This window comes from Heteronotia binoei, chromosome 6 (genome assembly GCF_032191835.1).
Source record: "Heteronotia binoei isolate CCM8104 ecotype False Entrance Well chromosome 6, APGP_CSIRO_Hbin_v1, whole genome shotgun sequence".
Taxonomy (NCBI): Eukaryota; Metazoa; Chordata; class Lepidosauria; order Squamata; family Gekkonidae; genus Heteronotia; species Heteronotia binoei.
In genome coordinates, this window is record NC_083228.1 from 42,040,691 (window position 1) to 42,068,065 (window position 27,375).

The 27,375-nt window shown below is 39.9% G+C and overlaps 1 protein-coding gene across 1 annotated transcript in view; it reads right to left on the reverse strand.

The window, feature by feature from the left end:
• Positions 1–3,526: 3,526 nt before the first annotated feature.
• The window catches only part of KNDC1 (kinase non-catalytic C-lobe domain containing 1), a 95,837-nt gene continuing 71,988 nt past the window's right edge, over positions 3,527–27,375 (reverse strand). The window contains exons 18-30 of the mRNA XM_060241371.1: positions 24,896–24,989; positions 24,698–24,795; positions 22,976–23,184; positions 21,529–21,642; positions 20,457–20,601; positions 20,000–20,173; positions 12,104–12,316; positions 11,387–11,469; positions 10,742–10,892; positions 5,684–5,806; positions 5,488–5,547; positions 4,170–4,327; positions 3,527–4,026 (exon numbers count right to left, since the gene is read on the reverse strand). Of these exons, the coding sequence (XP_060097354.1) occupies positions 3,795–4,026; positions 4,170–4,327; positions 5,488–5,547; positions 5,684–5,806; positions 10,742–10,892; positions 11,387–11,469; positions 12,104–12,316; positions 20,000–20,173; positions 20,457–20,601; positions 21,529–21,642; positions 22,976–23,184; positions 24,698–24,795; positions 24,896–24,989 (1,854 nt within the window). The 3' untranslated portion in view covers positions 3,527–3,794. The remainder of the gene's footprint in view (positions 4,027–4,169; positions 4,328–5,487; positions 5,548–5,683; positions 5,807–10,741; positions 10,893–11,386; positions 11,470–12,103; positions 12,317–19,999; positions 20,174–20,456; positions 20,602–21,528; positions 21,643–22,975; positions 23,185–24,697; positions 24,796–24,895; positions 24,990–27,375) is intronic.

Sequence of the window (27,375 nt, forward strand, 5' to 3'; positions counted from 1 at the left end):
AACAACTGCCAGAACATGGACATACTCTGTAGTTGCCCTCACTCTCTGGAATAGACTGCGTGAGGTCAAGAAGACTTCCATACTGTTGGCTTTCCACAAACTATGTAAAACATAGCTTTAAGTCTGGAGTGAGGAACCTCTGTCCTGAGGACTGTATACGGCCCTTGAGGTCACTTGGTGTGGCCCTCGGGGATTGCTGGACCAAACCGAGCTATGTGGCAGCCTCCCTAAAGCATGGCTGGCCAGCAAGGATTGTGGGGCTCAGCTGCATTGTGCAGCAGCGTCCCCAGGGCCCGGCAGGGATTACAGGGCCTAGATGTACTGTGCAGCAGCCTCCTTGGGGCCTGGAAAAGTTACTGTCACAGTTCAGTTTGCACTTGATTATCCCAGATGGTGTGGCCTAATATGCTAATGAGTGTGCGACCTAATATGCTAATATTAGGGGATGTGGCCTAATATGTTACTGAGTTCCTGCTGGGCTTTTTCTACAAAAAAGCCCTGGACCTATGCATTTGCTATGGCGGCAGGCCAGGTGTGTGTGTGTGTGTGTCAGATTAAGCTCTCCTCACATGACTTCAAATAGAAAACCCATTATTTGCATTAATTTTGCTGACCTAAATCATTCTACCTTGGCGGAGCACTGTTTTTTAAGCTGATAATTTTTGTGGCCCACGAAAGATATTATAAATATCCATATGGCTCTTGGCAGAAAAAAGGTTCCCCACCCCTGCTTTAAATAAAGAAATAGGGGTGTATTACAAGAGTAATTCAGGAAGGCATTTCAACAGACAAAACTGGACTGTGGACTATACTACTAATACGTATTATCTGTTGCTGTATACCTTGCTTTCACTGCATTATATTTCCACTTATGTAATACCATTTCTGGTTCTGACCTGGATAGCCCAGGCTAGCCCAATCTTGTCTGGTGTCAGAAACTAAGCAGGCCCCAGTTTTTAATCATGATAACATTGTGTAATGCTAAGTGACAGCAGATTATGGTCCAAGTCCACGTCTGCACAAATAGCTGCACAGACATTCTACACCAAGGCTGGTGGATAGAAAGCTGGACTATCAGGTTTTCTCTGTGTTTGAGGATACGGAAAAGGAGCTGCCACTTACCATAGCTCATGATATCATCAGAGTAAAAGTGCTATTCTATGGTTCACTTATAGAGAAGGAAATTTGAGTAGTGGAAGAGGCAAAGAAAAGAAAATCTAAGAACCAACAACTTTTTTTTACAGCTTTCATGATAGGGAAACCTTTTGAAGTGGAGCCATAAATGTTTCCTGAACTCTTCCTTCCTTGTGTATGTTAGTTCAAACTTTCAATGTCTTTTTGGTAATCTTGGTTGATTGTTGTTTTGTTGCCATGTTTTAGGGGTTCTTTCTTTCCTACATAAATCAGAGACTGTGTCGTGAATGTGATGTTTGCACTGTGCCGCAGTGCCAGATATGGCTACATGGTGATGACAAGGGGGACAAATGAATGCACACATATTGCCTTCACTTTAAAGCATGGTTGGGAAGGGCACATGAACTTGTTACCTGAGCAACCAGGTCAATCTTCCCTGTTTTGTTGCACTGTGATGGTAGCCCCAACAACGGTGATGCATTTGTTCCTTACAATTCCCATTTGGAGGGAGGGCCATGCCACACAGTAGGGGAATGCTGTTGAAGAATCTTTGTGGGGAAAAAATTGCAGTGTGAAAAGGCTTTGGCAAAAAGCAACAGAAACCTAATTACAGGTGAAATGCTGCACAAATTTACTCTCCTCAAAAGTCTTTGAAAGCAGAATGGAGCTAATTCATAGTAATAGAAAAATTGTGAATTCTTTTTCTCATAGAAAAACAGATTGGCTCAGAGGATTGCAGTCCTTATGGAAATGTATTGATGGTGTATAGCCCCTCAAATTTAGTTCTAGTGATGCCACAAAGTTAAAGCAGAAATGGGCTTATTTTTTAATTCCCTTTGCTCACAATACTTCAGCATACCAAGAACATATATGCCCTTGTGCAAGTGGGGAAGCTGAAACTGTTGATGTTGGAAATGTTGCAGCTAACTTATGATGACCCTTTGAGTTTTCTAGGCAAGAGATTTCAGGGGTGGTTTATTCAGACAATGACCTTCCTCTGCATAGCAACCCTTCAGTTCCCTGGTGGTCTCCCATCAGAGTAATAACCAGGGATGTCCTTACTTAGCTTCTGAGATCTGATGAGATTGGGTTAGTCTGAGCCATCCAGGTCAGGCCACTGAAACTGGTGTGCAAGTGTTACCGCATCGCCCTTTCTTATTGCAATCTTAGACATGATTTCAATTTCTGTATTCTAAAAAAAAATTCCATGTAAATCAGAGGAATCAGATGATTCCTTTCTTCTCTTGGGCCACGAATCAGATAAGAATGAATCACCATGAATCACAGACAAAGTGGCCAGTTTTTTGCAGTTGCTAGTGTATATTGTGGCTTTGTATTGATTTAATGGATTAGATTTGTTTATTTTAATACAATTTATATAATAATTTTAATGTAACATTTCTGGTAATGTATTTTCATTGGTGTTGGTCTTTGACCATAATAAATAATTCAATTCAATTGTTGATATATGCAACATGGCTGTTAGATTTGGTATTTCAAACACCTGCATATAGTGCCTGTGGGAACTGCTGCGCTTTCAAGTTTTATTGGAGGATTTAAGGAATACATAAGTGTTTGGTTAAGGATATGGCTGAGTAAAAAACCATGAAACAAATTGAATAGCTGAAACCAAGAAAACTTCAGTCCCCTTGCTGTGAAATGGTTACTGTATCCATAAAAGCAAGATCTATTTCAAACTGATACGCTGTTTGTGCGGTCAATACTTGTCAGATTAGGCAGCCAAGGGTGGTAGCTGGTGTTGGCGCATGCACAGAAATTAGTTACTTTAATCCTTTGTATGGTTTCCATAAAATGGATGGCTGAAATTGACTTCATCTTTTTGTAAATTAAATTGTGAACGCTTCTGCAGCTGCCACCTCTGCTGCATCATGAAGAGATCCATGGATGGAATGAGGCACCATGGTGACACAGAGAGTACATGGAAGCAAAGAGAACATGGCGTGGTTGCCTAGGCAATGCACTATAATTGATTGCCTCTATCTACAATACAGTTCCCAAGCAGCTGTGTGAGAATGTACATATGGGGGTGGGGGAATAGACCAGACAATTTACAAGTCTTGATAAAAAGTATCTTTTTAATAAAAAAACCCAGCTTTTGCAGATGCTGCTCATAATTGGTGACTCAATTATTATTTGAGCCATGGGGAATTTACTCATCATTAGTTAGAAATATCATTCTGCATCAATGACGGAAACAGTGCCAAATGCACTCAAAAAAGGAGTCCATACATATAAACTCAAAAGAGAAAAGGAAATCTCAACAAAAAGCTATATGTTTAATGATGAGATGAGAGCAATATTCAGACGATATAAAAATACAGTTCATAGTCTCTTGTAACCTATCCCCTCCAAGACAAAACAAACATGCAGAAAGATTTGTAAGATTACATTTATTTATAACTCCAACAAGTTCATCCAAGGGCAACTTGCTACTGTATAAGGCACTTCACATTAAGATCTTTCCCCTTTTGCTTAGAGCTTTATTTTTTTTAAACCCAAGTCATATAAATCTCAATTAATGCGATTGTCAAAACGGTGATAATTTTTATAGAAAATTTCACATATGCCGATCTAATAACTGGCCCAGGAACTGAAGCTCTTTTAATTTAAAAAAGGTTACAAAAAATAAGCATAAACAACTACTGAAACATTGCCTTCATCCTGTATAATGTGTCTCTAATTTTTCGGGACTGCTTTTCAGGTGGTGTTTGGTGAAAGTTGGCACAATTGTCAGCTGCTAAGACAGAAATGTCGACATCATTAAAAGAAGCTATCCTTTGTCTTAAGCAAGCCTGCAGTTGGTGGTCTGGGGGGAGAGTGTAAGGATTTTCTTGAAATGCATGAACCTGGCTCACAACTTTTGAAATATTTCTTTGAAGAGAAAAGAGATAAAAGAGAGAGATTAGCTTAAGAGTTGATATATAAAAGAACAAAAATAGTTTATATAGTATATATTTATATTAATGAACATTGCTTAGAAATGTGTACCATAAAATCAAAACAGTTCTCCTTACCTAAGTTTCGTCCACTTGTAAGAGCCATTTCTCATAGTAAATCCTCCAGTTTCAAGTTGCTGGACATGCATGGCCAGAATATGAGCTGATGGCATTGTTGGTGATGTCTTAAATCTTTCTCCTTCCATTAAACACAGGCTGTCACTCTTTAAAAATACCTGGCAAAGTTAGCATAGAAGCACATGCAAAAATATTATAATGTTGAACAAGAGATCTGTCTGATGCTAGAAAATACTTTGCTTTAGAACACTGTAAATAACATACTCAAGAATACTTTCATTTGAAAGAGAAAGAATCTATTTAGAGAAGAAACTAATGACTATAGTCATGTGGTGACAGAATCCATACTAGTGTGCAGTAAAGAACTTAGGTGAAAAACTAAAACACACAACCATTTTGATGCAAAACTATCAAGATCCTTCATTGTGGGCTATGGTGATTTCTCTGGGAACCCACCTTCACTTCAAGATTGGAGACTACTACACTGTGTGAGTCCTCTTCCAGAATTTGCTCTGAACATATGGAATTATGATTGATACAACTTGTCACATTTGAAAGGTCTGTCACCATCCCAAATTAAGTGTGCTGCTTCTACTACCACAGACTCATGTGAATCAGTTTTAAATGCTGTTGAAGCCAGCAGTACATAATTATGTGCAAAGATGTAAACAACGTTGCCTAAACTAAGATACATTGCTTAACACATGAGAGGAAAGAAATGCAAACAAGGATGAAACTTTGAGGGAAGAAATTACTGTTAAAGAGCAACAGACAAATTGCCAAGTGTTACACTGGATCAGACATGTGGTCCATCTAGTTCAGCATCCTGTCTCACATAGTGGCCAACAAGTCCCTCTGAAGGACCAAAACCAGAGCATGGAAACGGAGGCCTTCCTCCTGTGAGGTTCCCTTTAGTTGTCATGGCTGGTAGTCACTGATAGGCCTATTCTCCATGAATTTGTCTAATTCCCCTTTAAAGTTGACTATCTCTGTGACCATCAGTGCATCCTCTCACTCATTTTTTGGGTTTAGGAAGCTACCTCCAGGATTTTGGGGCTCATCTGACAAGCCTTCCCTTAACTTGGAAGAAGAAAATCATGCAAAATGAGAATTCTGTCATGTTATCTGAGCCTTTGTAATGCTCTGTGAACAGCAAAATGGCAGCATTCTAGAGGCAGGAAATTCTTTGCTATTCTTGACATTACCATCCTCTAGTGCCAACTCTGACAGTAGGTGCACTGAGACAGTCCACAAAATTATCAAGCTGAAGGTGGTTGCTGTACCTAACCACAATTTACATTAGAATTTTTTACAATACCTCAACTGCCTTGAGTTCTTCCATTATTTCCAATATTTTAGATGGTAAAAATTTCCAAGCCTTAAAAGGAAATAAAATAAGACAAGTTTTACCCTCTGAAGATTAGTATTCGAGCTGGAATACATGATTTTGCCTGTTCAAAATTTTACAACCACATTTCCTAGGTGAACAGCAAAGTAAGGAATTAGTTACTCACTGGCAATTGTCGCACAATGAGATTTTCCAGGCCTCTTAGGATTTGTATTGCCGTAGCAAAATTTCTTTGCTCATAGCAACATTTTGCAATAAAGAGAAATTTTGATAGCAAGCTCACCTGCACCTGAGAAACAAATTATAATAAATGTTTAACCAAGGTGTCATTGCTCAGTGCCAACATGTCTTTTTATTGAGTTCAACTCCTAGTATGCTCCTAGTAAATATTTATGTGCTTGAGGATTCTGATATAATAGAACAGTTAGAAACAGCCTGGCCATTTAAATGAGTTGAAACATATTATTGAACAGTGACCAAATTTAAAAGTAGATTTTTTTCAGTGTCAGACTAGATCTGCCAATTTACTACAATTAACAGTCTTGCTTTATGAGTCAAAACAGGAAACACATTTTTATGGTATCGTTATCCTGTGAAACTCTCCATCTTCATCAAACTTGGTGCTCAACAGCAGCAAAAATTGCTGCTTTCTAATTGCTTGTTTGCTAGTTGCCAATTAACAATTATGTGCATTTCTGGTAAACAGGAAAGCTATTAAAGGAACAAGTAACTATCTTCCTGCTTTGCAAACTGAGCAACAAAGCAATCTGAGCCACAAAACAATCAGACTTGTTCTCTTGTTGAAGTTGATGAAGTTGATGATGTTATCATAATGCTACAGTATTCTCTCTACCTCAAATTCTCTGAAGCAATCCATGAGGTAGAAAGACAGGGCATGCCAAGACTGAGTCTCTGGGAAGATCATATAATGGACAGTCAGGAGTTTTTTTTGTAGCAGGGACTCCTTTGCACATTAGGCCACACACAACCCTGATGTAGCCAATCCTCCTGGAGCTTACAGTAGGCCCTGTGCCAAGATCCCTGTAAATTCTTGGAGAATTGGCTACATCAGGGGTGTGTGGCCTAATGTGCAAAGGAGTTCCTGCTACAAAAAAAGCCCTGTGGACAGTTAAGGCAGCCCAACCCCAGCACCCTTGAGCTGATAATCTGTTTAGCAATTGGGGATATGAAGGATTTGGGTCTCTTGAATGGGCAGACTGAAGACTGCTTACACTGCATCAGGGCCAGCCCTCCTGAGATGCACTTGCTGCACTGGGTCAGACAAAATGTGTGCTGCATAATATAATATTTGCTTTTATTCATTTTTTTTGTGTTACTTTCATTCAGTACCATGGACATCAAAGATATGCAAACACCCACCACACACCCAACCAACCAATGAAACAAAAACACCACATCCAAGCACATGACCTATTCATGTTTATTCATGGCCATTCCCTACTCACTAACATAGACATGAAAGGAAAGCAAATTGCCCTTCTCGATGGCTGCCCTTCTCAAAAGAATGGTCAGAAGATATATCAAAGAACAACTCTATAATACCAACAGGAGGAATTTGTTATTCTCAAAGGAATGATCAGCATTCTGGAAAAGGGGCTGCTAACGCACACACCAATATGTGCCAAAAAATGTGGAAGGCAACATGGGAAAACAAACTTAATATTTCCCATTTAAAATATGCTGATCATTTATATTTGGATGAGCCCACCTGCATCAACAGAGGCACATTCCTGTCAAGTACAGCAAAATGCCATGAACTGATGATATACACAGATCTGATTGCCATGTTACCTGACTGCTTCAAAAATAATAATCTCAGAACTGCTTTTCACATAAAAGATGAAACTAAATAGTAAAGCATGGTATGATTCTAAAGAAACATTAGCAGGATGTACCTCTATGTCAATCACACTTTTATCTTGCCATTTCTCCAAGGGCATACATGGTATTTTTCTCTTCTATTTTATCGTCATAACAACCCTATGAGGGTTAGAGGGTTAGATTTGGCCATGTGCAGGTGACTGACTCATAGATTACTCAGTGAACTTCACAGAAGAGAAGAGAGTCAGGTAAGTCTTGCAGATATAAGAGGAAGTGTGGTGTTAATACCCTTATTCTAAAGATACATCACCCCAAGATGCTCATTTGGGCCATTAATGGTGCAGAGAAATGATAAAGGTAAACAACATAATAAATGATAAAGGTAAATAACAAGAAAGGCCCTTTGTGTGGAGCTCATAGGAAAAAAGCACTGCCAGGCTCTTGTAGCTGACAGTCAATCAAGCCAATTTTGATTTACTGGAAGGTGCACAGTGATGGAGGTTGGCTGGGTGGCTCAAAGAAGAGCTCAGAAATCAGTATGGCAACAATAATTTATTGTAAGCACTTGAATCCTAGACCTCTACTTCAGAAATTGGTTCCCAGTGAAGTGGAACAGATGTAATTAAAGTGATAAAACACAATCCCTTTAGAAACAAACTGCAAACTGTTACATCCATTTTTTAGTTGTTCAGTGATTTGTTTTTATTCTCTGGTTGGTGTTTTTTTAATGCTAGGTTTTAATTTATAACTTTTAATGTTATGTTTTATTATGTTATTTTGTAAGTTGCCTCAGGCAGGTTGCCTAGGAGAGGTGGCATAAAACTTCCCTAAATAAATGATAAACTAACAATGCAAAGGAAGAGGCCATGCTGACTTGCTTAGGATCACATCTTGACAACTCACACTGTTAGCTTATGGCCACAAAAACTGAGTCAAGATGAACAACAGAATCCTGGGGCTGGATTGAGGTAGATATTTGTGTTTGTTCCTTCTTGGACACATGCCCTTGCTGTGTGTTGTATGCCTCAGAATATTAGCTCCAAATAATATCTTGAGAGTACTTTTATTTTGGTTCTTCTGCATCTCCCTCACATCTTCAGTGATAAACTTTTGCAAATATTGTCAATGGACAGGGAGAAACATTCCTCTCCCATTGCAATTTTATATTCCCAATGTATCAAAGATATTTCTCCAAACTATGACAAACCCTAATTTCCCAATGAGAGATTACTAAAATAAAGTTGTAGATGTGGGATGCTCCCCCACATCAAGACCATGTTGCCCCTGTTATGCCATGACCTTCCCTACAAAGCCTTAACCTGGAAAGGGGCAGGTGGTTTTTTTTTTTTTTTTGCATCATCTGATTTGTCCTCTTTTCCATATCCTCCACTCTCACACATTGCCTGAGTGAGAATGCTCCATCCTCCATGGCCTGATGGAGATCCTCTTTAAATAGGCCACTCTTCCAAACCCCTCCCAGGGCTGGCTCCTCCTCTCCATCCTTTCACCCAACTAGGAAGCATCATGGAGCACTGTCTCAGCTGTCTTTGCTCAGGGCTTGACAATGTGACAGCCTCCATCAGGCAACTTTACTCAGAGTCTGTAGCCCTCCTCTGCCTGTTTCAGGCACATAATGATCTGTTTGGTTTAATAGCATATGGCTTTCCTGAGCCAAGATGAGCTGAACCTGCAAGTCCAGGGTGGGTCCCATTGCCAGAAAATATAATAGAAACAGGCAAAAGGTGCAAGACACTATCATGCTACACTGCAGTCTCCCAATAAACCAAAAATGGATGGCTACATACAAGCAGCTCACAGGACATCGCTCTATTAATTTGCTCCTAGATATTCCTTCTATCATGGCTAGAAAGCTATGCCAACTTCATACTTTGCCAGCACTTGCAAAATATGATATCACAACGAGGAATATTTAATGGAAGATAGAATCATGCCCTGAATAAATCATGAGACTGAGATGGAATCATGCAACCATGTAATGGTGGCTATCTTGGATACAGCAGACTGGACCAAATAAGTGTGAAATAACATTCTGCAAACCTTAACATTCATTGGATATGGCTCTTTTCATCTCAAGATGGGGAAAAGGTCTTTGCTGGCAAGAACATACATACAAAGGAAGATTAAATGTGAATTCTAATACCTAGTTCAGAAAGTTGCAAGAATACATTTACAAATCTGGCTTATTGACAACAATTTGTGTTTTGCTTGGCTTAAAAAACCCTCCCACATGCAAACACCTGTACAAGTACTACAGATGGGGTAGATCAGGGGTGGCCAACAGTAGCTCTCCAGATGTTTTTTGCCTACAACTCCCATCAGCCCCAGCCAGCATGGCCAATGGCTGGGGCTGATGGGAGTTGTAGGCAAAAAACATCTGGAGAGCTACCACTGGCCACCCCTGGGGTAGATGATCTCCATGAAACGGAAGATAAATTACTTCTACCCTCAACTCCACTGCAAGGAAGTTTTATGTATGTTCCCATTGTTTCTGTTTTTTCCCCAACTGCATGTGATTGGAACAGTTGGACATGTGTTACTGCACTGTTCCTTTTATAACTGGAAAACTCTGTTCTTTGTGCTTGCTCAGAGGCAGCCTTTACTAGTGCTCCTGAGGTCAATCACAGCTAATGTGGGAGGCTGGATTTTTAACTTGGCAGCATGAAGAAGAGGAATGCTTTATATGCACACATTATGTTATGACAGGATCTACTCCCAAATCTCTAGGAATTTCTAATCCTTAATCTAGAACAGAGGTGGCCAAAACTGCAGCTTGGGAACCCCATGTGGCTCTTTCACATATATTGTGTGACTCTTGAACCCCCCCCCCCCCCTTGGCTGCTTAGAGTAGGCATTTGTCTTTTTAAATCACTTCTCCAAGCCAAGCCAACCAACAGCTTGGGCAATGCAATTAAAGTTAAACTTGCTTTCTTTCCACCTCCCCTCCCTCCCCCATCTATGTTCCTTCCTTGAATGCAGCTCTCAAACATCTGATGTTTACTCTATGTGGCTCTTACATTAAGCAAGTTTGGCCACCCCTGATCTAGAACAAAACTAGTCATGTTCCAAAGAAAGTATGTAAACAGAAGCAAATGAATAAATCTCTAAAGTACTAGAGAGACTTATTTTACTGCTAAATCTGTTTTATGCCAATAAAGGCTTGCTGTCGCTGTTACTAGAGAGACATACAGATAATACCCATTCCAGAGATGTTAGAGGGGGGGGGAACTGTGGAGTCTAGCTTATATGGGTAGAGAGTCTAGCTTATTTGGGCTTTCAAAACATAATGGTTAAGAAATTAATTGAATAATAGAAATAAATATTTTAAAAGAACCAGCCATAGCAAAGAAAGAAGATGGCAAACCTTAGAATTGTAACTGGTTACAATTTCAGCAGCAACCCACGTACTGACATTGTCTGCATACTTTAAGAGCTTCAAAAGGTAATCATCCTGGACACAGTTTTTCGCAAAAAGGTTATAGGTCTGATTAGGAAATGTCTCAGAGGCCACAGCTCTGTAAAAGACAAGCATCTACAAAATTTAAATGTTAATTTAAAAACATGCAAACAGAGGTCCATCTCATTGAAAGGAAATTATGGAATCATATTCAAACACCAATAGAAGATGACAGCAGATATGTTTCTCTTTCAGTCTCAGAAACTCACCACTTGCCCCAATCAAAATGATAAGTTGATGGATCAGAATTTTTCATCCCCAGCTCTACTAACGTAAGCATCTAAATAACATTTGATCAATAAAATATTTTGTATTACAGAAAAGTGGTGCTACAGTTTTCAACATTCTTCAAAAAATCTTTACAGGAAAAATATTTTGGGAATGTTCAATTAAAAATATTACTTGTGTGTTTATTTTTAGTTCAGCTGCTATACTTTCCTCAATGTCATTTTTAATACAAAGTCCATTTTTCTACACATCTTTCATTCATTGCACAGCCAGAATTTGTACTGTATCAGCATATCATGAGGCTAGGCAGAGCAGCCAACTTACTTTTGTTGAGGTATATTTTTGTCTTTGACTCCAAGCAGTCTTGAATTTAGAAAATGCACTGGATGACATTTATGGAACATTTCCTAAAATAGACAAAAAATTGTATATACCAATATTTATTGACTTCTTTATTTATCAGATTTATATCCTCTCTCTCACTCTTGAATGGGACTTGAGGTGGCTAACAACATGTAAAAACCATCCAATAAAACAGTACAAAACATACAATAAATAAACGTTAAAATATAAAATGATTAAAAATTTATCTGGGACAAAATCTATCCACTTTCAAGCAGGTTAGGATGTGTGGATGGTGAAGACACAGTGGAAGCATAATGGCATCTTTTAGAACTTGCTATACTTTTAGATAATCATGTCATCTACTCAGAAGGAAGCCCCCTATGTTCAATGGTTCTTACTCCCAGGGAAGTTTGCATAGAATTGTATTTTTTCTTCTCAAGTCTTTTGAATCTCTTAGCCCAGCAACCTGTACCTCCATGTGAACACATATTATATCCCATTTTACGGGACAGGGTTTAAAGAAGGACTTGTGAATCAATGAAAGGGTCATGTGGGAAAAGGTAGATACAGAGTTGATCTGGACTAGGGCTTGAGAGCATGGCAATATTTGGGTTATACTGTGCTAAGAATACAGCAATACCGATAAGTAGTTTTAAATAAATTGTTTTCCATTAATAAAGAGGAACCAATTTTTACCTGTTCTAACAGAGTCAGCTGGCAGCAAAGTTGTTGTGCAGTGTATTTTGTTAAGAAATGCAGGTCTCTATCAGTTCTAGTATAGAAGCCTGAGAATTTTTCAGTTAAATTTGCACAATATGGCTTTGGTAAACCTGAAACAATGTTATGTTGTCTGGTCCCCTGATAAGGTGCAACAGTCTCATTTCCTTGAGAGAGTTTCCAGTTAAAGGCCTGTAGGGGGGGAAAAAGCTATCTGTAACTTTAATCTATTAAAACTGATATGGGCTTCATCCAATAGGCTCAATTTATTCACAGTGTTGTAAAATAATCTAATGTAACTAGTTCATTTAAAATCACAGAGGAAGAACCATGTCTCATCTCCTTTGCATGCAAAGGTGCCAGATTCAATGCCTGGCATCTCCAGTTTAGAAGGAAGGATCATGTAATAGGTGATGTGGAAGAACTCTGTCTGGAGAGCAGCTGCCAGTCAGAGTAGAAAATACTGACCCTGATAGACCACTAGGCTGACTCTGTATAAGGCAATTATGTGTGCTGATGTGTAATGTGAAACAGTCTATAAATGTGATTGAACAAGACTGAACTCTTTGTTTAAAACTTTGTCCCAAATTAAACTGAAGTGATACATTGTAAGACACTTCATTTCAACAGCTGCTGGAATGGCCTTGGGTCAGCCATAGATCTCGCAGCGGTTGTCCTTGAAAGATCAGCTGCTGTGAGAGCCCTCTCAGCCCCACCCACCTCACAGGGTTTCTGTTGTGGGGAAGGAAGATAAAGGAGATTGTGAGCCGCTCTGAGACTCTGAGATTCAGAGTGGAGGGCAGGATATAAATCCAATATCATCATCATCATCCCCACCATCACCACCACCACCACCTTCTTCTTCTTCTGCTGCTGCTGCTGCTTCTTAATATTTTGCTTATATGAAAATGTTTTTGGATAGCAAGGTATTTTGGCAGAATGAACACAACTCATATCCACAAGGCTCCTGTTTGGATAAAAACACGTCATTTTTTTGTGCTGCTCCCTTTCCAGACACTAGTGTCCTATATTGGTGCTCCCTTTTCTAAGCTTAGATGTCTTGTTATCTATTTAGAAGTAAATTTAGAGGCCAATGCTGTTCCAAAAAGGCTTTCAAAGTAGCACACAGTATGTAATTAAAAGCAATAGGCACATTTAAGCTAAAATATCCAACTCAGAATTCTCAGAACATCTTGGGGGGGAGTCTTTTTTTACATATAGTAAAGTTTATTCTTGGGATATGGGACCTACGTTAGCTAACAACCACGTGGGTCAGGAGGATGCACAAGGGGGTGAAATTGCCCTCTTTCTCCTCTTCCCACAGCAGACTTGTACTTTCTGGATAGGCAGAAAGAACAATTTCATCTCTTTTCCCCTCCCCACTGCAGCCTCCTGACTCATGTGGCTATTAGCTCACAATGGTCCTAAGATATCAGGAGTCAACTTTCCTGGAGTTGTAGAGGACTGTTGAGGTGAGGAGAATATGAAAAAAAAATGATGCAGTTGTCAACATCTTCTGCTGATTGGATCCATCCCACTGCTGGATCTAACCCATATACTAGTCTCTAGTTTCCAGAAAATAGGTTATTGACCTAAGCTAAAAGAATAGTTCCTTGGATATTGCAGACACACAGAGATCTGATAGAATGCTGCAGGCCTATAGCTGCAATGAGGCCCCCAGGACCCTTGCTCCACTACTTCAACACCAAGGCCAGGGTCCCGGCCCCACTACTTACCACATCTGACTCCCAATTTTAAAATTTTGTTTCTTGTGCTCATTGCCACGGCCACCATTGCCATTGCCACGGCTGGGTTTTTTGCTGCCCCAGGCTGCCCCCCCAGACCTTGCCTGGCCCCTGCCTCCCATGGGAGTCTTTAAATGGGGGGAGGAGATGGGGGCCATTTCTGCCACCTTCCCACTAGGTGACAAGGCGGCAGAAGGCCAATCTGTTCCCCCCTTCCATTTAAAGATTTCTGTCAATCAGCTGATTGGTGGGGGTCTATAAATGAGGGGTAGGTTAGGGTTGTAGCAGTGCTGCCCCTTCTGCTGGTCCGGAACCCAGGTGGACGAAAGAGGCTATGTGGCTGCTGTGACGGACTCAGAACTTAGTCTGAGAGCTGGGGAACAGGCTTGCAGCGATTGGCTGGAACGTTGCCCGAGCAATGAAAAAGTATCCATTATGAGGTTTGCTTAGTAGTGGAACACCTTAGGGTTTTGAGTCTTCGAGAGAAGTCTTCAGAGGAGGAGTCTGAAGTGAAGGCAGTGGGCTTAGGCTGGTCTGTTGTAAAAACAACTGGACAAGGGGCTAAGAGCAGCCAGTGAGGCTGGGCTCCTTGTGGGAGACAGAGCTGTGTGGACGCTGTCTGGAAGAGAGTGTTTTAAGGCAGTTTGAAACTCTCTGAGGGAGATTTTGCCAGCACATCAGGCAATCTCCATGTAAAAACTAGATCACACAAATACACACTGAGGGGAAAACTGGATTCTGGTGGTCAGCAGGGTTACCCAAGACTCAGACCAGTAGACTAGCTGTGGGGCTGAGATGCATCAGTATTGAGGGGTGCGAGTCCTGGAAGATAGCTAGTGTGAGAGGGTCTGTGAAGGAGAATATACTGACACCAGTCAGGAGTTCTCTCTGTGTGGAAGAATGATTGTAGTTTGTTATTTGTGGGATTCAGTTTAAGTACAGAGAAGATGTGTTGGAATGCAAGCTTGAGAACAGAGAGAGATAAGAACTTGGACGGGATGTTTGCAGCCTAGCTTGATTTATGGTCTCAAAGAAACCTGCTATGTTTGTTTCATCTACGCATGTGCCTGCTGTCACCAGGCAGAGTAGACATGATGATTTATAGGCTGATGTTGTGGAATGTTGTGATGTAATAGAACTAATAAAAGCGCTGCTGAGGTGCGAAGGAGGAGTTACTTTCCCCACGCAAATCTCCAGTGCACTTGGAACTTCTCTCTCAGACGTCTCCCGAGTATTTATTGCCTCATCAATCTTCTTATTAGCATTGCAAGTATTAGGAGCAGGTTCTCTTACAGTTATTATGATTTGGCATTGCCGGAGCTAGGGCTAAACAACTGAAGTAGCAGCATTGTGAGTGCCCAGAAGGCACAGCCTGCCTGAAGAATTCAGTAGAATTCTGAAGCCTGCCTGTTTATTGTTATTTTAAAGATCTGCCAAAGTTGTTATATTTTACCTCAGCCTGATAAATTCTCTACTCTCTGTAATTGATTTATTCTGCCAACCATCTGCCAACTGATTTGCCTTTTTGAGTATTGAACAGTTATAATCATTATCATTTTATCCCTCTCCCTTGCCTTTTGTTATCTAATAAACAGTTTTGTGGTTTTTGACTTTAAAACCGTCTGGTGCCAATTTTTGAGAGGTCTGACAGGATTTCTGTGAGTGTGACTGAGGGACTGAGGGAAGGTGACCGAGGAGAATTTCAAAGTGGTCACCCTCCTGAGTAAGCATCTGCCCTGATCCTTCACAGCTGCCTTCCCTACAAGGGAATGCAGCTTCGGAGTGAGGCTGCACTACCTGTTTTGTCCTCCTAGGTTCAGGGTGGGCAGGGCTGAGGCAGTGCTCTGTCTCAGTCCATGGACTTGTTGCTTGCAGGCCACAGACCAGTACCAGTCCACAACCCCATAGGGTCCTGATGTCATTTGGGGGACCACTGCATCAGGACTATAAAGTTTGGAGGTCCTCAGCACCATATCAGAGACCTCTTATGGCAGCTCAGTAAGGGAGAGGAGTAGGCAGTTAATACACCAGGAGAATCCCTTTTCTATCCCCATTGCCCAGTGTCAGAGGCACACATTCAGAATGGACTGTGCTTTAGAACAGACACTTAATATCAGGGATAGAATCCTACAGGCTACAGTAGCCTCATCTTCTCAGCCACTGAATTTATATCGCTCTTGTTATCTGCCTGGAAATAACTGGGTCCAGATCGTCTCTCTGCCTCATTGAGCCACATCTCTGTAATACATATCAGGTCAGCCTTTTCCTCCTTGGTCTTTGAATGGCAGAGGTTTTATTTTGGACTGAACTTAAAAGTGAATGAACAGAGGAAGATGAACAGGCTCCACAGAAGTGAAGCTAGAGTCACAACAGCTAGAGTCACAACAGAATTAACTGCACAACACTAATTATGCAGCAAAATCAACTGAGTTGCCAAAAGTTACAAAACCCCCCAAATACTGAACTTAATAAAATCTCAGAGCCAGAACACTAAAAGGATTTTCTTGCCTCGGTAATGAACTTAATAAAAAAAATCTACTGTCACCAGGATAAAAAGAATATAAAAGGAAGAATATTGACCTCTCATAATGGGCAACATCTCACACTAATATGGTGGAACCAGCTGCCGGAGGAGGTGCGGGCCCTGCGGGACCTAGGGCAGTTCCGCAGGGCCTGTAAGACAGCCCTCTTCCGGCAGGCCTATAATACTGACTGACAAGGAAATCTTTTGGATGGAACAAAATGCATCTGTAGACCGCCGGTTTTTATCTATCTTGCTTTTATTAATTTATGGTTTTAATTTTACTTGTAAGTGTTTTAAATTGTAGTATTTGTATTATCATGTTGTAAGCCGCCCTGAGACACTTCGGTGCGAAGGGCGGGGTATAAATCCCAATATAAATAAATAAATAAATAAATATGTATGTAATTTATAACCCACCCTCCCCTGGGCAACAGGGCTCAGGGCAGGGGACGATGTTTCCAATATACAAATTCAAATATCAAGTTAAAACAGTTAAAAAACAACCTAAACTATTCAGCAAAGAATTTATAGATGGCACATAAATTTACAGCTTAGTGTTCTTACCCAGTGGTGGCGAGAGGATGGAGGAGCCAGGCTAGGTGGAACCCACTGCTGTCCTCAACCATAAGCTTAGTGAAGCATTTTCTGCCCTGCAGAACTGCATTATGTCCCATAGGGCCCTGATGTCATTCAGCACTGAGTTCTACCAGGTAGGTACCAGGGCTGAGAAGTCCCTGGCTCTGGTTGAGGACAGCTGGATAGTTTTTAGGCCAGGGACCACCAGCAAGTTCTGTCCTGAACAAAGTGCTCTTTGGGGGATATATCAGGAGAGGCAGTCCCACAGATACACTGGTCCCAGACCATATAGTACTTTGAAGGTCAATACTTGAACCTGATGTGGATTGAAGTTCCTGTTAGATGCCAACAGAGTTCCTGTTAGAACCTGTGCTGCTACATTCTTGATCAGTTGTACTTTCTGGATTAGTCTAAAGGGTAGCCTTGCATACATCAAGTTACAGTAGTGTGACCTGGAGGTGGCTACTGCATGGACCACTGTGGCTAGGTTGGGATGAGACAGGAAGGAACCAGCTGTCTAATCTGGCATCTCTGGAACAACATCAGTCTAGGGACACATGTGATCTGAGTCTCCACTGATAAGGAGGTATTCAGGAACACATCTAAGCTCTTGACAGTCAGCACTGGTGCTAAAGGCATACCATCAAGACCCACAAGCTGACACCCTAACCCTGAATCCCCTTTACCCAGCCACCTCTGCCTTGGCTGGGTTCATCTACACTTTCAGTGTCAACATTCTCCTTCCCAGATTGCAATAGTAGACACCCTCTTAGAGAGCTCACACTGGTATTGTTGCCAGTTAGAATGTTTTAAGGGGTTCTCTCCTTTCATGTTCATCATTTCTACATTAGTCATCTTCTTCAGCAATACCAGAGAACTATTTCATTTCTTTTCTCAGTGGCTTCCTTTATTCTGTCTGCTCTTACACTTAATCAGAAACCACTTTCAAACACAGTGAACACTAGGCAGCTTTTTCATTTTCTTTCTGTGTTATGATTTCAGCAGAATTTAAAATAATCTAATAAAGAGTAGATCACAAAGTGTTTTTCCTTTTAAAAGGCCAGCAATGTTAACTAGAAGAATGCTAGAGAAAAATGTAATTCTTGACTAGTTTGTTCAGTCGACTTAGATATCAAATAAACAATTCATACTAGAAATGCTGTCTTTCTGTGTGACTGTAGACCATTTCTCTTCAAAGCAAAGCCTTGGTAGAATTTGAGATATCTGTTGTTACTCTGTCCCTTTATAATAGTTCATTCTAATTACTATATCATTGTACCTATATCACACAATGAAATCTGATAATATAATGTTCAATAAACACTGGAAAAATGTGGATTGGATGGAGTGATGTTTATACTGACCGATTTTGCACTAGGCTTGTTCTGGTGGAGAGCCCTTTTGCTCCCAGCACTTCTCTCAGTTTTCGCACAAGCTGCCCTGGAGCTGTGAATTGGTATGCCGCTTTTCTGCAGCAAGTGAGATCCTCTTACAAGTGGTTTCTGCTTGCTGCGGAAAAGCAGCGGGCCAACTCGCAGCTCCAGGGCAGCTTGTGCAAAAACTGAGAGAAGCGCTGGGGGCAAAAGGGCTCTCCACCCGGAACAAGCCCCAGTGCGAAATCGGTCACCAAGTAGGACCTTATGAATCCATTCCACAAGTGGAGTAACCTTCTTCCAGTATATGGAACATGCCTCTTAATTGGTGGAAGGTTTCGGAAGAGGATTCCAATAATGGTGAAACAGATTCATGGGAATTAACCTAATGGGTCCATCAAAAAAAAATTAAAATTTGTCAATAGAATATTCTGAGCAAACATTACTACCAAAATGTGTAGCTGTATTTATTACTGAGTTTAGGTTCATCATATTTTATTGAGCTAAATTGTATTTGGAGTGCTTTCATTCAGCTTTTATTAGTCAAACTTTTATAGTAATATTTATTTGTTTAAAATATTTTTGTTAGGTACTTGGGCAAAACTAGATATTAATTTAATAATGTATAACTCTTACATATGCATGACAGAAATACACAAGTAAAACCAATGGCAAACCTTTTGCTTCCCAGTGTTAGCCATCAGTATAAAAATGCATTGGGAACACAAAATAAGTCTAGTAAAGAAATTAGCAGTTGTTGTTTTTACTCCCTTTGTCAGTCCAGGAATTTAAGAAAGTAGTCTGTATCCAAATATACAGTCTAAAGACTGAAATGAAGTGGCAATTTTTGCATATCCACCCACCTTCCATAGATCTCCACTTTGCTTCTATATTACCTAAGGGTCTCCTTATCATACTCAAGGAACAAAATTTCTTAAGAAAATGTAAGTGTCCTTAAATCTTCAGAGTTGCCTGGCTGGATACAGGCCACTTTATATAGAGCCACAAGATATAATCTCCAGTCTGGTCACCTGCTGCCTGAGATGAGTTGTCAGTATAGTGTTGGTGGAGATTAGAAACCTGCACTATTCAGAAATGTCTTTGTACCAAAGAACAAATAAGGCCAGCTGTTGGTTTGGAATGGTTCTCAGCATTTTTTTTTAGTCTATGGAATAAACATAAGTGCAGCCATAAGAAGATGTTGGATTTATACGCCGCCCTTCACTCTGAGTCTCAGAGTGGCTTACAATCTCCTTCACCTTCCTCCCCCACAACAAGCACCCTGAGGTAGGTGGGGCTGAGAGAGCTCTCCCAGAAGCTGCCCCTTTCAAGGACAACTCCTACGAGAGCTATGGCTGATCCAAGGCCATTCCAGCAGCTGCAAGTGGAGAATCAAACCTGGTTCTCCCAGATTAGAGTCAGCACACTTAACCACTATACCAAACTGGTGGTCAAAGTCACTGAAATCTCATTCAGGTATGCCATTGAATCCTATAGCGGTATAGAATCTTCTGGATGAAGATATAAAACTGGATGAAAGCATAAGACTCACTTGGTGGCTTTGGCAAAGCACTGTCTCAAGATAACGGTGCAACCTATTGACATAGAGCAGGAGAATGTACTACTGTACACAAAACATGGTTATGAAGTCACATACCTTTTGTGAAACCTCTTTTGAGACTTTTTTGCTTAAGGACGGTAAAGATTTTAAATCCTCCTTTTCCTCCCATACTTCCAAACTGTGGTGCTGAGAAACATTATTCCATTTTTTGCTAGCCATGTCTTGAAGCAATGACAGCAACCATGTTCCATAGCCATTAAGTGGAACCATCTGCAAACAGCACATGATTTCTTTATTTTATGGATTTATGCTTCAGAATGTGAATGCATTTCCCTGCTGGTTTCTCTAGAATACAATTTGCTTTAGACACTTGATTTATTAGTCCTTTAGCAAACAAAATGAATGCAACTCTATGGCATGTGGATACTTTCCTCCTTATTTTATTATATTTTAAATGAAACAGAATTGTAAGGCTGTCGTTGCCCACACACATCATAACATATTTTGATTCAGAGGTCACTTATCTTAAACTTTATATCAAACAATGAGTTACCTTTGAATTGATAAAGGTTTTTAGTATACCCATCAAGTCAGGGTCTGTCTCAAAGTCTACCCCATAACAATCTTCAATCCAAGTCTGCAAGATGGAGAAACTGCGGTGGTATATTTTGCTGAGAAGTGAAGATTCCAGGTTTGAACTAAAAAGAATAGAAAACAGGTGAGTAAAGTGGCATTTACTTTTACCACATTATATAATTATGCTGAAATATTTGAAAGGAGTATCTGTCATAAACTTGTCACTTGAAGAACTCAAACCGTAAACATACGTTTCTTTGTTAAAGCTTAATAGGAAAGAAAAGCTCCTGAAGTCAGAAAGTACTTTGTTAGTGGAAAGGGAAAGATCAGCCAAGGTGAAAGAAAGTCTCTTATTTTCTTTAAGATTCAACTGTATTTCGTAAGCAACTTTATAAATCCTACCTACGCTGAATGTAACTGAATGTTTCTTAGTTAAAAATAAAACAGTCATACACAAATGCTAGGGACAGAGAAATGGCACCAATTCTGTTAATGCTTCTGCTAGACAACAGAAATGTATTTGCATTATTACAATTCTGCAGGGCCTGCAAAATGGAGCTGTTCTGTCAGGCTTTCCGATGAGTCGGTGGATGTCCATTGGCCTTCTCTGCTTAATCTGCTCAATCTGCCTCAATTGTATTGCCTGTACCAACTTGGCACTAGTATTAACTGATCTTGGTTAGTTGAGAGAAATATGCCCCCTGACATTGCTGTAGCATCCACTGTAGTCAGCCATTAATAGCTGCCATCAGGTATTAACTTAGTTTAAGCAGGGCTTTTTCTATACTTATCTTATCTGTTTCTACACTTATCTGTAGAAAAAGTCCAGCAGGAACTCATTTGCATATTAGGCCACACCCCGATGCCAAGTCTGCCAGAACTGTGTTCCTGCTTAAATAAAAGCCCTGAGTTTAAGTACTGAAATATTTATTGGATAAAATGGTTGATGTTTTTATGAAATTTTTATTGTTTTATTATGTGTTGAGAGCTGCCCTTAGCCTGTTTGTGGGATAGGGCAAAATATAGATCAAATAAATTTTGATACTTACCTGGATAAGGTAAGCCTGATTCTATCAAGAAGAAATTGCAGAAATTCTTCTTGCGTGCAGAAATAGTGGAATGTGAACAGGAATTGCTGCACATAGCCTTCTAAAAATGCATTTCTGTAGAATACAAGAAAAAACTGAATTTTGCAAGTTCAAATATTCTTTTTTTGAAACAACCAGGAAACAAAAAAAAGGAAATAAAAGCAAAATCCCCCCAATCCCCCCTGAAAGGCAAAGGAATTGATTCAGCTATACTATCTTATATATTATGCTTTGTATCTTAAATAGGTGTATTCAATGTAAATATAGAAATTTCTCCTATAAAATGTAGGTATCTGGTATTGACCCAGACAATCTAGTATTTTCACTGGCCATCTAGGGGGGGGGGAAGCTGGGGAAAACCCCCAGACATTTAAATGTCTGATTCCACACACACCCTTTTTTCCCCTGAGCAGTCAGTGAAAACACTGGATTGTTTGGGTCAACTTTTCTTTCCTTTTGTACCCCTAAAAAGCTCTTGAGTAGCAGAAGACACTTAATTTTTTATTCTTTTGATGCGTGGGTTAAAAGGACTGAGGCAAATTTTGCAACGTCTGGGTCAACTTGCAATCTAACCAAGCCCAAACAGCAATGTATGCTGTTTGAGCTTGAAGGAGGCAGTGCTGAGGCACCCAAAGCACAAAGCAGCTGCTTTGAGCTTGGGCTGGGCGCTCAGCTCCTTCTAAAGTAAAGTACTGTTTGCACTGGGAGGCAGCAGCAGCAAGCCTCAGTGTGTCTTCAAAAAAAACGTGGTGAGCCTAAATGTAGGAAGAAAAATAAAAACAGAATGCCTGGTGCCTGGAGTACTCAGAGGAGATGTTCTTCAAATGACCATTTTCAGCAAATGTGGCTTTACTGGCCTTCTTCAAAAATGAACAAGTTCAATGGATTCCAGACAACTCCCTTAGGCTCCAACTGCCAACAGGAGAAAAGAAGCATCTTGACCTCCATGTCTAAACTGAGAGAAAAGAAGATTTGATGAAAGTACGTAAGGCAGTGTGCTAGTCTGATATTCTGTTCTCTTCCTTTTGTAAGTAGTAGCATCGGAAGTGTAGTTTAATTTGTCAGAACTACCCTTCTCCTTTCTAGAAATATGTAGGCCTGAAAAAACCAATATAAATTATCAATATTAATCTAGGAGCATACTACTGGAGGAGAATATGCCACTGTTATAGGATTCCCTCCTCCTGACTGGGAATTCATCTTCCCTCATATAATTTTTTTTGGGGGAAGGTCATGCAATGGAATTGTTGTGGAAAGATTCCCTTGCATGTGGTATTTGAAATGCCATGAATTTCTCCAGCAGCTCAGAATCCATGAAATAGCTTTGAAATTAGGATAACTGTTTCCACATGACAGTTGAGAAACATATTCTCTTTTTTGGAAGATGGCGCTGTAGATCAAGTTGTACCTGGAGTAAAGATATGCCATTAGCCCAAGTGGTGTCCCAGCTTGCAGATTCCTTGGATGAGTTTGATGGTCGTTGAGCTGGGTTTTATTTACATTATAGAAAAGCAGTAAGTTGTCCAAGGAGCTTATGCCCAGGGTTTCACTTCTTGCCATGTTAACAACTGTACAAAGGTCACTTGGTTCAACTCCCCACTTCTCTATATACATTATCTACACCAAAAAGAGGCACGGCAGTTAGAATGGTGCAAAGAACAAAAACTGAGATATCTAAAATAGGTACGTATAGCATTAACAAACTTTAGAGGTTTTCTCAATAATAAAATTCAAGAAGCAGTCTCTTCTAAAATGGAACTTCATGTACACATTGGAATCTTCCTGTGTGTGCTAATGGGATGTACATTTTTTATCTGAAAGAGTGCCTGAATTTCCCTTTTTCATTTTAGATGAGAAATACCTCAAATTAAGTAAGACACTCCCAAAACTTTGGGATTCTGGAAATTCATTTCAAAAAATTTCAAAATTTTGATGGGTTATTTCAGATGTTTTCAGTGGTACCTAGTATCCAACTCCTGATGCCAGGTCTATTTCTACTGTTTTCAGTGAGCAGTAGACCAGGTGCCTGAATGTAGAGGCTGGGTCTACTGCCTATTGAAAACAGTGGAAGTAGATCTGGAGTCTGGAGGCAAAGTTAACCAATACTCCCCCAAATTTCCCAAAACAGGTTTGGGAAAATGATAATCATGCCTTTTCTGAAATAACAAAACAAAATTTAAACTTTTTTTTAAAATTCACACACTCCTATCTATCAGAACTTCTGGATCAGCGCTAGAGATTGCACATCAAAGTTATATCTATAAAAATAAAGTGCAGTTAAAAACCTTTCACCTCTTTCTCCAGCCATTAAGAACAAAATATGGTATATGTAGCATTAAACCAACATGTCTGCATCCTGTTAACTAGATGTTCCTGAATGTGTCCAACATATAAAATCCAGGATGAGGCTAAATGGAACAGAGTAGGAGTCAGGTAGCACCTTTAAGATCAACGAAGTTTTATTCAGAATGTAAGCTTTCATATGCACGCATACTTCTTCAGACAAGGGGATTGGGTACGTCGTCTGAAGAAGTGTTAATGCATATGAAAACTTACATTCTGAATAAAACTTTGTTGGTCTTAAAGGTGCTACTTGACTCATACTCTATTCTACTGCTTCAGACCAAAACGGCTGCCTACTTGAGGCTAAATGGAGACAGGAACAGCCTTGATTCTAAATGAAAGGAGTCATTATGGGTAACATGATGGCTTAGGGATGTCCCTTTGAGGAAATGACCTTCACTAAGCCAAAATACTGTCCTTCACCCCAGTCCTTACTGACAAGAGATCCTGAAGGATGCACAATTTGTCTCTGTACAGAGTATACGGAGAGACACATTGCATCATACAGAGACATTCTGCAACATGGATTCTCTGGATACACCCCACTTGTCAATATATAGAATTTGCCCATTCATAGCATTCCATTACACTACAGTACAACCAAGAAATTACTGCATGAGCTATGCAGATATCCAGCAGCTTAATTCTAAGTGGTTTCCACTGACTTCTTTACTTTACTCTTCCAACAGTATAGCGCCTTTTGCAGAGATCCTTTTTCCATATGCACTGATGAAGAAACAGTAGATATAAAATTCCAAATAGTGAGGGAAAATAATAAAAAAATTACCTGTAAATACTTCTTTACTAGTTCAAGAAATAGTACCTTTGCTTTCATTTCTTCTAGCTGTCCCCTCAGTTTGGGCAACATAGTTTTTGCTTCACAACCTGAAGATTCAAAAAGTACATTGAGAACTATTTTGTCAGCATCAGGACAGGTGCATAATTGCTGTAACACAGCTCTTAGTTTACACACTTATATGTATACCTTTGCTTCTTCTCTCTCTATGCAACAACCTCTGGTAGAATTTTACACTCTTTCTATAATTTCTCATTTCAATCATTATCAGCTGTTCAAGCTCCTGGTGGGAAAAGTGGAGAAGGAGTGAAAACAATCTTATAATGATACAATGATTTTCAGAATCACAGCTAGAATAATGCCAGAGGATTTTTGATTTCCCCCATCTTCCCTTTTTGTAGTAGCCTCCTGCACCACATCTCATGTTATTGTTAAGAATCTCTGACCATTTTCGCACACAGCTTACCACGCAGTCACGTTCCTGTTCTCTCCACAGCGTCCGTCAGATTTCCCACTATCTGCGCCGGAGTTACTGGAAGTGCTACGGCTTTTGCGTAGCAAATGTAAAAAGCTAAAACCCAATTTACGTTTGCTACGCAAAAGCCGCGGCACTTGCTGTAACTCCGGCGCAGATAGTGGGAAATCCGACAGACACTGCGGAGAGAACAAGAACATGACCGTGTGGTAAGCTGTGTGTGAAAACGGTGTTAGCAGAAAGTGTGGATCTAATCTATAAAGATCTAATAGCAACTAGAAATTTATCAGGATGCCAACTATTGCTTAGCCTTACTTTTATCTCTTTTTTAAAAGTTGCTCTGTTTTGGTCAAGGGACACCCCCCCCCCCCAATCTGATATGTGTTTATAAGCCAGTGAGGGAGAGTTTAGGAATTTTCAAGGATCTCAAAATCCTTCTCTCCTTCCTCACTGGCACAAAGCATATGCCAGATATTCCCATTTCCAAGCACATGCTGCAAATTGTTTATGCCCCATGTATAACCTGCCCTCCCTGTGTGAAATAATTTGCACTGGCAAATAAAATGAACAGTAATTCAATTTTATTTTGGAAGTATGATGACTGCATTAGAATTTTATCTCCTTGGTACTACTCAAAGCATCAGAGCTCCTAAGACTGAGCTGATAGTTTCCAGTTACCAATCAGCACATTTTTGGCAAATGACCTGAAGTAATCTAGAAGCAAGATGGCAGCATCCTTATGAACTCTCACACATCAAGAGGGATAGATCCAAGTAGTCAGCCATGTTGGTCTGAAGTAGTAGAACAAAATAGGAGTCAAGTTGCACCTTTAAGACCAACTTAGTTTTATTCAGAACGTAAGCTTTCGTGTGTTCTCTAAGCACACTTCATCAGACAAAGAATCCAGCACATCAAGAGGGAGGAAACCAATCTCATATCCTTCTCTTGAGGCGAAGAGGCCTTGTCTTGTCCAAAGACAAGACATTAGCTCATCTTCTGGTTTTACAAGGGAAGGGAAGAACCCATTTTGAAATGTTGTTTTAAAACACAATATAAAAGGTAGAATTGAAAGTTGTACTTCTAACAGTCAGTAAAGTAATCAGAACAGGCACTTAAGCCAAATAAGTCAAAATCACATAGAATTACTCACATAAACCCTTGGAGTAAGGGCAGGATAAAAGTATAATTAATACAGTTGAACATCCCTTAAATGCTTGATAAAGAAATCTGTTGTAGTTGTAATCATAAATAGGCCATTAAGTTATTTTTTAGGAATACGGTTAAATCCACAAATTGTTCCCAGAGAGTCTGTTTTCTTAAACTGAAACTGACTACAATAAAGGCATCAAATCAGTCTGCATGTACAAAACCCACAAAATGTTGTTAAATGTGTGGGAAGTCCCTCAGATGTCATTTGAAGAAACTGCAGTGCTTAAAATCAGTTTTTTGTTGTATAGCTCAGTTCTTCAATAAAATTATTCATAATTAATTAGCATATATTAACATACATTAACAAAGGGGTTCAAAATACATTCCTCTGCACATTACATTACTATTTATCATCTTCACATTTGCAGATATACACTTCCTTACCAAAGATCCAGGAGAAATAATTTTTTCAAAAATCACAAAGAGCCATTTAACAGTGCTACCCTACCCTAAGCAGAGTTGCATCATTTTAAACCCAATGACTTAAAAGGTATAAGAACAAAGTCTGAGTTCAGTTGCACCTTTAAGACCAACAATACTTTGAATAAAACTTCGTTGGTCTTAACAGTGCCACTGGACTCAAACTTTTTTCTTGCTTCAGACCAACCTGATTTTAAAAGGTGCGTGTCTAAGGTGTAAAAGCTCAGTTGTGTTCCAGCATTCATTCTGCATATTTTATCATAGCACTGTTCTGAAATAGTTTACAATTTAATGAATGGTGTAGTACAATGGATATTGTTTTGAGTGGTGGTGGGAGAAACGGAGCTAAAAAAATCACTTAGGTCCTTCCAGATCTTTTTAATGAGAAGTGTAAGTGAAAGCACCTCATAGAAACAGCTTTTCCTAGTGCAGGGCTTTGACTGAACAACAGTGATTGGTTTGATGTTACTACAGTTTTATCCCGTATACTCACTACATTTGTAATTTGCATTTTTGCCTAAAACTGCAATGAAAACAGGCACAAGCCAAGCCTGATTCCATATGT